The sequence below is a fragment of the Silene latifolia genome, chromosome X (genome assembly GCF_048544455.1).
Source record: "Silene latifolia isolate original U9 population chromosome X, ASM4854445v1, whole genome shotgun sequence".
In the NCBI taxonomy this organism is placed as follows: Eukaryota; Viridiplantae; Streptophyta; class Magnoliopsida; order Caryophyllales; family Caryophyllaceae; genus Silene; species Silene latifolia.
This window is the reverse complement of record NC_133537.1, coordinates 230,834,058-230,846,320: the sequence shown is the minus strand read 5'-3', so window position 1 is coordinate 230,846,320 and position 12,263 is coordinate 230,834,058. Positions and strand designations below refer to the sequence as shown.

The following is a 12,263-nucleotide window of genomic DNA, read 5'->3' as shown; positions in this document are numbered from 1 at the left end:
TCGACCGAGCATATTGGTACTCGGTCGAGTAGGTCGTACTCGGTCGAGTAGGTCGTACTCGGTCAAGTACGTCAGGTACTCGGCCTAGTGCCCCGTCTGTTACGGGTTATTTCCGCGGTTTTGGTTAAAATGATTAGAGATATATATAAGTCGTTTGTCAGTTTCTAAAATCATTTCTTCCAAAAACCTAAACTATGTTTCATTCTCCTCGAATCATCTTCATCAAATCCAAGGCAAAGGTCGTCGATTGTGGGTTATAGCATCTTATTCCGTGTCAATCGTCGTAGTAAGTGTCTTATCTTTGTCGATCTATTGTTGTTCTTATAAGTTAGCAAACCCTAGTGTGGGTTAATTTGGGGGTTTAGGGTTTGGTCATCGTATGTATTGTTGATTGTTGATTATCGTTGTTTTAGGTGATGATGTGTTACTCGTTGTGCATTTGTATGATTGGCTGCGGCATAACAGATTGCGAGAAGGTTGGGTTTCCCTACTCAGTTTACGGTTTAATTGATTTGAGATTATGTGATAATTTTTTGTACGATTGATATTGTGATTATCTATTGTTGTTGGATTGGAGTTGGTGTTGGTGTTGTGATGGTTGTTGGTGATGTTCACGAGGCGCGTCCTCGACTGAGTGGAGTCACTTGCGGGAGTGGCTTCACGCCCTAGTTTGGCCCTCTGTGGAACCCGCCACAGGAGGGGATGTGCACATTAATGAACAGGGTTATCGCTCGTTGATGAGCGGGGATTTTGTGGGTACGGCTGCGGTCCCCCACTGGCAGGGCTACACACTTTAGTGTGTAGTCAGTTATGTGATGAGATTAGGAGTTGGAGGTGGTTTATGAACAGCTGTTTATCTTATCGTACTTGTCTTATTTTGATTATGCAATAAACTGACCCCGTTGTTGTTTTGTAAATCTGTGGTGATTCATTCGGGGATGGTGAGCAGATTGTGACAGATGATGATGGTCTTTAGCTTTGGGGACGAGATGGGAGTCGTCACTTCGAGTCTAGCTTCCGCTGTCGTGAAATTTATCGTTTTAGTTTCAGTTGTTTGAGTACTAGTGAACATTGTTTTGGATTTGGTTTTGAAACATGTAATCGTTAATTCTTTATACTTTAATAAATGTTGTTTTGGAATGGTAACTTTGATATACTACCCTCGGGAAACTGAGATGGTGACGGTCTCTCATGCTAGAGTGGTCTCGGTAAGGCACCTTGGTATGTGGGGGTGTCACAAAGCTAAAGTTGCACAGAAATTTAGGGGAAAACCCTTCCCCTAAATTGGTGAATGTACTATACTCTTAATTTGAAGAGAAATTTAAGAGAAAATCAATGATAATGAAGCAGGAGTTAAATGAGAAATGATGGAGATAAAAGATTGAAGAGGGAAAGAGGGTGATGAAGAAGAAGAAGAAGAAGGAATGGAGAAAGATGGAAGCATGGAAGGTAATGAGTGTTGAGGAAGTCTAATAGGTTGAAGTGAAGTGTAGAAGACTTTTAAAAATGAAACTTTTTTTAAGAAATGGCACGTGAGAATATTCATAGGATGTGACATGAGAATCTTTGTATCCCTAAATTTTGTCACTTTGTATATGGTACATAATATTTTAAATTTGTGTACATGTTACTCTTCACGTTTGAATTTTATGCACAACATGTAATTTTTGTCGATCTAACAAACTTTAATTCAGCATAACCCATGCACTAGAATTCAGAATCGGCCAATTTTTTGTTCTACACACTGTTTCTTGTCACGATTTACGTTTTGAGAGAAAAAAATTGTCGACTAATATTTTATAGGGTTTTTTCTCACGAAAACCTAAAATCGACCATAACTTCGATCTTAAGTTTTCGAATGACCATTTTTTTTGTTTTATCAAATTATAGATCTGGAAGAGCTAATCAATTTAAAAAAAAAAAAAAAAAAAAAAAAAAAAAAACATTGCTCGATTCCGATTTCTGATCGACAATTTATGCTCAATTGAAGATTCGAAAAACGATAAAAAAGAGCATGTACTTGAAAATCAAACCTCAAGGTTATCATGTACACAAACCTTAAAAGTTGGATTCCACGTGTAAAATGACATAGTTTAGGAGTACCACATGAATTTTCCGTTTTTTTTTAAATTTGGTCAAACTCTGGCCATTTGGTTATGTTTTACAATTTTTTTTATTAAAGGTACCAAAATGCAAGAAAACTTATTAAATGTGGTTTTTCACAAAAGGCATTATATTAAAAAAGATGGTGTTAGACGAAAAATCCTTTAATTTATATCGTTATTTAACGCTAAATCAATATATGTTGGGTCTGAAGTTGCAAATCATAGGCACATTGTTATACCATGAAGCCAACACACAAAAGAACCTCAGTCTGGCACTCGTGTACTAACTACGCATCCACCGTAATATAATAAAGAAAATTGGCAGCTCATTATTTAGAAGCAGTGATGGATATTGTCCCAAAACAAGAATGGCGCATGAACCTGTTAGCCACCAAAACATGAAGTGTATGTATTCCCACGAGTTCCAGACTTCCATCAGTTCAGCCTCCGATATTGCATCACCTATTCATTCAGCGAAGCTCTAAATCGCCTAAACTGACAGCCACAACTCATCTTTTATTTTGAGTAGCTACTTGTGCTTCCCATCATGAAACTGGGCATTTTTTGATGATTTGAAAGTGTTCAGAAACTCCTTAGCCTTCTTGACCTCATCATCCTTTCTTGATTTATCCCAATTATGTTCAGCAGCTAAAATGTCAATGACACGAGGTAGAGCCCGACCAGCAGCATCAGTATCCAGGAAAGCTAATCGACATCTTCGAGCAATAAAATCAGTTGCACACTCGCAATACTCGTATCGAGCACAATATGCTACTTCTGCTTCCAGGAAAGGATATCCGTGGGCAAGGCGCTTGCCTAAACCTTCATTCTGAATAAAAGGAAACGAAATCATGTTAATAAGGTAGTATACAATGTCTGTGACTGTATCAACCATAGCCAAACACGGTTATAAATTTTTTTTAACACAATTACATTTTTCATATATTCACATGCAAATCCACCAAAGAGATATAATATGATGCAACAGCTCAACACGTGAGGGAAGGAAATTCCATTTTCTGTCTTACAAACAAGGACAGATGTATGGAAGGAAAAATGACATTGCTCAACTTCCCCTCCCCTCCTCCCATCCTGACCCGACCCAATAAGGCTGACCATACCTGAAAGTGATTTGAAAATGTCTGACCCGAATAAGACTCGAAATCCCTATTGACCCGACTTGAACCTTAATTGACCCAATCTTAACAGAAATGACCCACCAAAACAAGGTGACCCAACTCCACAGCTTGACATCCGAAATTGGCTCAAAACCCGAAATGTTTCGATCCGCCCCGCCTCGAAACGAAATCTGTGGCAGACCTTAAATGACCTAGCCGAGATTGACCCGACCAACACTTGACATGGTTGACCCAATTGCCACCTCTACCTCCACCCCCTCTCCTGTTATTTTATCCGAACATAGTGTGTAAGTAGCAAACTTAAGAGAATCTTTCTGTGCTATATACATGACGAGGTCCTTGATTTCCTGGGTAAAACATAAAAAGAAATTCAAGCTAGCAATTTTCACAAACTATGAGAAGAGAGTAGAAAAATAGAAATCAACAATTCAACCTGAGCTATAGATGCCACGCGCTCGCCCAGTGTACCGTATGCTTGAGATAAATGCTTTGCTACAGATGTGTCCATGATGCCAGGAACAACTTCTCCGCCATATGTCTTCTTCATTCGGACATACTGCTGAGCTATAATAGTGAAATAAGCAGGATCCCAACCATAACCACCGGAGAGTATCAAGTTATCCGTCATGCATTTATTTGCTGGACTTAGTGCTCCAGACTTGATCGCTACATCAACGGCATCCTCAGCCATGCTGCAGCAACCATAATAAGCAATCAGTACTATGCTATGTCAAAATACTGCTCATTCATTAAACAATGGCACATTGACACCTATACATGAAATGAACTGTGATCCAGATAATCGCAGAGATAATCCAGAGGGGAAAAAAAAAGAACAAGGTTGTAAAGTAGCTAATAATACCGGGTGTTCTTATGAAAAGAGGAGTAAGGGGATAGAGGGGGGCTAACAAATTTTCATGTTTAATACAACTACAACCTAATAAATGATACGAAGTATTAAAAAATTCTACTAGATTCTAGTCAATGAGCTGAGTTCCATGGGAATTCAACTTAGACGTGCTTGGTGAAAACATTGTCTTAGAGGTGCAAATAAGATTTCTATTTCCAATTGAGGCAAAGACTCATTTTCCTTGGTTCTGGAACAATGAAAAAAGCCTAATGACTAACTAACTAGGTTGTGGTTCAGTGGTTCTTATCATTGTTTGTTCTTTTGTTCTTGATTACAATGTAATAAATCAAAATGACTAACTAAATTGGTTGGGATTGTGAAGTAGCAGCAAGTAAAAAAAAAAAAAGCCTCTTTGTGTCGATAGCACAAGAGCAAGGCCGTACACATACTGAGTCATTCGGGTAATGTCATTGGTGTTGTAGGTGCAAAATAAGAATAATTGGTCGACTTAAAAGTGTTTTCTTTGTAAACTTTCCTTGATCAAAATACCAAAAAGCATTACAAGACGACAGTCCACGGCAAAGAAGGTACCTTCTATAGGTTGTCCATTTTCCACCAGTAATGGTGACTAGACCAGGAAAATCTTCACAAACAACATGATCTCGAGATATGCTCTCGGTGTTCTTTGCCCTTGGATCCATCGCTAATGGGCGTATGCCACTCCATGCAGAGAGAACATCTGTCCGGCGTACCTGTACCAAACACACCGATTGAACTGGGTAAAAGCAAGTACAAGTATAAACATTATTCAACATCGAATATCATAGAAGTAATCCGAATTGCAGACAAAAGTGAACAACACCAACAGTAAAATATTGGTATACGGTTTCCATATACATGGTTTATTTCGTATCGTCTTCGTATTATAAATCGTATTTACGGTTTTCACTGTCCAACCTACACAACCACAAAACAAATCGTCCAATTGTGGTAAAACACTAAAAATGATGATAGTACACCTAATTCTTAATAAAAAAATGGAGAACTCTGGATCCAAAGTAAACAGGAGTAGTCGAGTATAACATATTACAATTAGTCCAACAAATGACTAACTGATCAAAGATCCAAATGTTACAACAACCCAATGCCTTAAAAGGCGTTCGTCAATGACAAGGTAAAAGGGGCAAAGTTTTCCATGTTAGTTTTGAGATAATATGTAGTTAACTTTTACTGGTTGATATACCATCTCATAATGATGAGTTGGTATTAGTATAAACTTCCCAATTTAATGGTAAGAACTTTTTATTTTATTTCTTTGCTTATTCAAAAACCACATCAGAAACCTTTTACCCGGTTTCAAATTCCGTCGATACTATAATAATATGGTTATAAAGTATTTGTATCGTATATACAAGAATTCGTATCCTATATGCAGTAATTGATATAATTAAATTTATATATCGTATTGTAATTGTATTAAACAGTATTGTATATTTTGCTCAACACCTATCTCAAACCTATATCCTAGATTCCTCTGTCTGATATGGGTATGAACCAATACTGAAGAGTCAACATTAACATAGCTTTACATCTAGCTCAAAATCCCTCATTGCCTAATGCCTTTCAAAACACAGTTTCAGAATAAGCCTCAACCATATGTTGTAAAGACGAAGAATGGTCTTCCATCTTCTAGTGGCCAACATACTAAACAGTGATAAAAACTATCAGAAATTTTTCATTGTTGATGGAATAAGTGTGGTGCAACAGTAAAATAAATAATAATAAAAAAACACATGCAAACCTTGACATTAAGATAATCAGAGATAGCTTCTAATATAAACTGAATCTCATCCTCATGCGGTTCTGGCAACATCGTAAGAATGGTATTAGAATCGGTGGTCCCTGCAAGAGTCCTCCCCAGCCATGGTAGCATAAAAACAACACGCCCATCTTTTGTCTTTGGAACTATTAATCCCATTCCTTCAGGAGAGTAGTAGTCAGGGAGAACAATATGCACCCCGCTGCTAGGACATATCATGGCTGGTGTTGTCTTATCAGCCAATTTACGAACAAAGTCACAAAACGGCCCAGCAGCATTTACCACAACTTTAGCGTAGGTATCAAACTTTTCCCCTTGTAAACAATAATGTACAGTACAACAGTGTTAAAAAGACTTGAAATATCCTTCAAACATGTAAGCCTACGTGCATAGGAATATACAAATAGAGGGACGGGATGGATAGTAAAGGAAGGACAAAGACAGAGAGTCGACAGGGAGTAATTGGAACTAGCCAATGGTCGCTGAAAATAAGTTAAATAACAAATAGCTTTATTTGGAGGAGTCAATAACATGGGGAGTCATTTGGCCTAGGAAGGTTAAAGAAATATGGACCTCGTTAAACGCAAAAGTTTATTCTAGTGCATGAAAGTTAGTCATCACAACTGGAGATGCTTCCTATCCATCCAAACCACAGACATGATTTTGAAACCTATATATACAAATATATATGCTCAGTATCCATCCAAACCACTCTATATATGTATGGCTAAAGTAAAAACACTTTTCCTAAAAGGAGGCTGCTAACCAGAAGGATTCTGACAAAAATGGAGGGAGTAAAATGAGACCCCTCTAGTCTCTACCATCATAAGCTTATAAGAACGCTAACAATGACTTAACCCGTGATAGTGGGAAGCATTGCAAAGACTTTGTATGAGATTAAGAACCAATGATTTTACAAGTGTAGAAGATATTTTGAAATAGTGTAAAATAGAATATAACTCATACCAGACAAATTGTCATGAATCCGTGCACCAATTATGCGGCCATTTTCATCTTTAAGTAGTGAAACAACTTCAGCGTAATTCAGTACGGATGCACCAGCTAACGCAGCTGTGCACGCCAAGCCGACATTTAGTCGAGAGTCATTCATCTGCCCATCATAATACACTACGGTTCCTTTTAAGCTTTTTCCTTGACCCGTTTTAGAAAGAGTGGGAAACAGCTCAATAGACTCTTGTGCTGAGTAATACCTTGATAAATGTAGCAATCTTGCCCCTGCGACCAGATCATACAGTTTCAAACCCGCCCAGTAGTACACAACTTCAAACCATTCAAAACATGGGGTCATGCATGGCAAAGAGTGGCACAGGTGAGGAGCATTATCAATCACTTGTTTACGTTCCTTAAGTGCATGAAAAACAAGCTTCAGTTGTCCATAATCAACATTAAACACAGCTTTTTCCAAATAACGGACTCCTGGCTTGACAAAAAGATTCAGTAAGCATCCAAATACAAGCACAGAAACAAAACAAAACAAAAAAAAAAAAAAAAGGTGAAAAGACTAGACACCATCCGTAGAAGATCCACAAATTTCACAAATAACAAATTGCCTCATTTAACTGAACTTATCATCGGCAATTCTGTTTCATCTATGGAGGGCAGGATACCATAAAACAGGGATAGAAATGAGATTGAAGATTTGGAAAAAGAAAGAAGGACATAAAAAGAAAGACAAACCTCCATGAACCAACTTAGTAGAGCGAGAAGAAGTACCAGAGGAAAAATCCTCACGCTCAACGAGACCAACACGGAGGCCACGAGTGACGGCATCAAGAGCAACACCGCAGCCGGTGGCTCCACCACCGACAATGAGGAGGTCAAGAGGGTTGTCTTTAGTGGAGGAAATCAGTGAGGAAGTGTGGGCCTTACGAGGAGGAACTACAGCGTTAGAGTCAGCGATCCTTGTCTGAATTAACCCCACCTCAGCAAGCCGTTCATTCGATGATACGCTATATGTCAAACTTAATGATGCGGCTGTTGCTACTGCAGCGGCTGTGATCCCAATTCTCCGGAGTCGGAGTGCCGCACTCGCCATTCAATTCAATTCAAAATCCAAATTAATACTGACCGAAATTTAATCTTCCAAAAATCAAAATGAAATATCGGCAAAATCAAAATAAAAGCAACCAAAAACAACTTGTTTGATGAATTGGGGGTAAGAAATGAGAAGAAAACAAGAGGGGAGTAGTTATTTTCTTTATTGAATTTCTTTTTCCCTGAATGCTGGAAAATTGAGTTTACGTGTTTCTCCTCGTACAATATTTGTGCAGTTAGGGCTGACCCGTTGAGTAAACTCGGCCTAAGGAGTTTTTGGTCATTTGATATTTGGGAATATATAAGGAAAATTCAAAATAAATTAACTAATTAATAAATTATATGTTTGGTTTTCTGGTTTTAGGAGATTACAAGTTTGTGATTACGCGAATTCATCTCTTAATCATGTGATATCGGTATACAAATTATCACAAGGAATCACTTCAAAGATAGCACCGCCTCTAAAAAGCAACCATTACATACCTTCATGGGGCTGGAATAATATACTGAAAGCTGCACATGAGTTGCAGGACGGATTTGCGTGGAAGATTGGAAATGGCTCAAAGATCAATTTATTGTCGGACCCCTGGATTAACGGAGCCAAACCAATACTCTCCAATCAGGTTTCTCCAGAAGCATCACTACCAATACATGCAGTTGTTGACTATGATGGCAACTGGAATATGAGAACACTCGGAGAATATTTTCAAGCTTCATCACTTGAGTGCATCATCAAAATGGAGCCGCCAAATGTCAACACGGATGATTTCGTTTATTGGAAATATACTAGCGATGGACAATATACAGTCAGCTCGGCTTACAAGGCTCTCATGACAAAACAGGTGAACATGAATACAAATGTCCCTATGAGTTTTTGGCGCCATTTATGGAAGCTAAAGCTGTTGGAGTAAGTGTCCTCAACAATAGTGCGATCACATGATTAAATCTCATAATAAGAATACGGAGGGGATGATTCAATAATATTGTCAACTGATCAACATTAATCGGTAATGATTGGCTAACTAGAGTTTGACATTACTGTCGTTTGACGATGATGATCAGTTGATCCCTTAAGGTCACACCTATAGGACAATTCCCTTAATAGATAAATTAATTAATTGTATGTCGATACAAGTTAATTAATTCCTTAAAATTGAACAATTTATTTTATGAGTGAGAATTCGTATCTTATGGTAATATGATTAAATAAGATTTGTTTTAGTAGTTAAAAGGTTTTATTACTAAAATTGATTATTGTTTATGAAACAATTGAAATAAGAATGATTGGTTAATTATAATTACAAAATATTGTAGATTATATTAACATGACCCATTTTATTTACATATAATTATAAATTACTAGTTGATTTATTGTATGTGATTTATTTTTATAAATGATGATATTTAATAAGTTAAGTATGCATTAAAATGACATATGTCTCATTTTATGTCACATATCACACAATAATACAATTGACAAAATAAAATGGACTCCATTTTAATAAATGGACCGAAAAATTGGAGGATTTATAGGTTAGTGGGTGTTTTATTTAATTGTTAAATAAAACACAATGATGACCTAATACTAAGTAGCCTTACACCTAGCTTCTTGTGAAGAACAATATGAAAAGTGAAGGCCACGCATTGGCCTTCTCTTGACCCTCCAAAACCGGCACCCTCCCTCTAAAATAAGTGCTTGGCTCTTATTTTTCATTCAACTAATTCACAATATATTGTCTTGTGTAATTTTATTCTCTCACTCTAAAAATAGTTTTAGAAGCTCAAAAATATTGTTCTTATTTTTCTAATAACAAAATATACTATTAAAAGGTAGCAGTAATATAAGATTAGAAATATTATTTAAAGTATCTAATTTATTATCTAGTTAATATATAAATTAGATTTAAGGGTAAAAGTCTTGGGTGCAATTTTTAAGGAGTATCTCTATACTTGAGGTTGGAGGATCATCCACTAATTTTAGCTCAAGAACAAGTGAAGGTAGGAGACCTTACTTGTGCCCATTTTCGGATCTTATTATAATGTAAAGAGAATTGTTTTCTTCTTAATCCTTTTATTTTGTTATGCATGCACTAGATCCACCACTAGTTTAATGAGTAAATTAGTTTCATTATTAGAAGAGTCTAATATAAAGGTTTATGGAACTTTCAATTGGTATCAGAGCATAGGATGTTGCATGCATAATCGATTTATAGTTATTTCGAGTTATTAGTAACTTAAATAAAACTAGTATTTTGTGATTTATTAGATAAATCACGAAATCATTTGCATGTTAATATATTCTGGTCCTAATGTAATTTTAGGTCATTTTGATGATTTATGGTATATTATTGCTCATTTTAATAATTTTAGATCATTTTGACTTCGGATGGCTCACACGACCGTACACAGAAGCTGAGGTGGAAGGTGTAGTTCATAATATGGGCGCCTTAAAAGCTCCGGGTCCCGACGGCTTTCAAGCTCTTTTTTATCAAAAGAATTGGGAACTAGTGAGATCATCGGTCTGTGCGACAGTCATCAAAGCCCTCCAAGGGAAGGGATTCCCGGCAGATTTTAACGACACCCATATCGTTCTAATCCCCAAGGTAACAGGTCCCGAGTATATTGTGGTATTCCAAGAGGTTATTCATACCATGAGAAAAAAGAAGGGTAATAAAGGGTTTATGGCGATAAAAATCGATCTTGAAAAAGCTTATGATCGATTGTGCTGGGACTTTATTCGAGACACTCTAAATGACATGTGCATATCGGCTTATTTAGTAGATGTTATTATGGAATGTGTCACAACTTCTAGAATGCAAATTTTATGGAATGGGGAACCGACTGAAATGTTTACGCCATCAAGAGGTGTTCGTCAAGGGGATCCTCTCTCATCCTACCTATTTGTGATGTGTCTAGAGAAACTACAACAACTTATTGATGCGGAAGTTCGAGAAAATAAATGGAAACCGATCTCAGTCTGTTCGAATGGTCCTCGGATATCCAACCTCTTTTTTGCAGACGATATTGTCTTATTTGCAGAAGCTACAACTGTACAGGCAACAGTCATAACTAAAGTTTTGGACATCTTTTGTCGAGCTTCTGGCGAGAAGGTTAGCTTAGCCAAATCCCGCGTTTTCTTTTCTGCAAACATGGATATAGCGGTCCAACAATCTGTTTCAAACCGTTTGGGTTTTGAGATAACTAATGATTTAGGATCATATTTGGGAATGCCAACAATAAATGGACGGGTTACAAGGAACACTTTCTCAAGTATCATGGAGCGGTTTAATAGGAGGCTAGCAGGTTGGAGCACCAAGCATTTATCTCTTGCGGGTAGGGCTACTTTAATTCAATCTACTTTGTCTACGATGGCTAATTATAGTATGCAGACGGCGAAGATCCCAAAAACGACTTGCGATACGCTAGACCGTAAAATGAGAAGCTTTCTCTGGGGTGGGAATGAGGAGAAAAGGAAGGTCCATCTAATCTCATGGGAAACTATTCAAAAACCGAAAGGACTTGGTGGGCTCGGCATTACTTCCTCCCGTCAAGCTAATGTCGCTTTCCTTACTAAATTGGGCTGGAGAGTCTTAGCAGAACCTCAAAGTCTCTGGTCTCGAGTTCTTAGAGCGAAATATTGCAGTGGGAGGTGTGACATTGACATGTTTACATCCAAGGCAAATATGTCTAATGTGTGGGCAGGCATCTCATCGCAAGCAAGTAATATTGTAAAAGGTACTACCTCAGCAGTTGGAAACGGTCATAGGACTCTTTTTTGGGACCATTCATGGGTCGAAGCTGGAACCCTTTCTGACATAGTTGTAATGCCCATTCCTAACACGCTGCTAGGAGCCACGGTGAGTGATATGTGGGACGAGAATAACGGGTGGAAATGGGATATTTTCGCCAACTACTTACCGCAAGAAGCTCTTCTGAAAAATTGCCTCTTACTCGCTATCTCCGGATCATAATTTAGCTGACTCTCTTTATTGGAACGGTACGTCACATGGTAAATTTTCTATAAAATCTGCTTTGAACATTATAAGAGCATTGGAACCGTTCCCGGAAATTAATCACGTACAATGGCATGTGATATGGAAGCTGCCGGTCCAACAACGAATTAAATTCTTTATATGGCTAGCTGCACATGGTCGAGCTATGTGTAATGTGAATCGAGTCAGGCGTAATCTCTCAGACGATCCAAGCTGTCCACGGTGCCAAGCTAGTGAGGAAACTATGGACCACATTCTTAGACATTGTCCCATTTCTCGTGAAATTTGGTCCTCATTGGGTAT

The 12,263-nt window shown here is 37.7% G+C and overlaps 1 protein-coding gene across 1 annotated transcript; it reads right to left on the bottom strand.

Annotated features, from left to right (window-relative positions):
• Positions 1–2,251: 2,251 nt before the first annotated feature.
• LOC141623830 (glycerol-3-phosphate dehydrogenase SDP6, mitochondrial-like) lies at positions 2,252–8,716 on the bottom strand. The gene is made up of 6 exons (XM_074439982.1): positions 7,612–8,716; positions 6,880–7,350; positions 5,896–6,227; positions 4,686–4,846; positions 3,678–3,936; positions 2,252–2,934 (listed from the first exon to the last, which is right to left on the bottom strand). The coding sequence occupies exons 1-6, from the start codon at positions 7,967–7,969 to the stop codon at positions 2,635–2,637; spliced, it is 1,881 nt and encodes a 626-aa protein (XP_074296083.1). The 5' UTR covers positions 7,970–8,716; the 3' UTR covers positions 2,252–2,634.
• Positions 8,717–12,263: the final 3,547 nt, after the last annotated feature.

Bases quoted from the DNA above. Each gene is read 5' to 3' on its own strand.
- LOC141623830 (XM_074439982.1), bottom strand. From the start codon at position 7,969: ATGGCGAGTGCGGCACTCCGACTCCGGAGAATTGGGATCACAGCCGCT. The intron at 3,937-4,685 runs GTACCTTCTTTG...TGGTTGCTGCAG, and splicing joins AAATGGACAACCTATAGAAG to CATGGCTGAGGATGCCGTTG. The intron at 2,935-3,677 runs GTTGAATTGTTG...CCTTTTATTCAG, and splicing joins GCGTGGCATCTATAGCTCAG to AATGAAGGTTTAGGCAAGCG.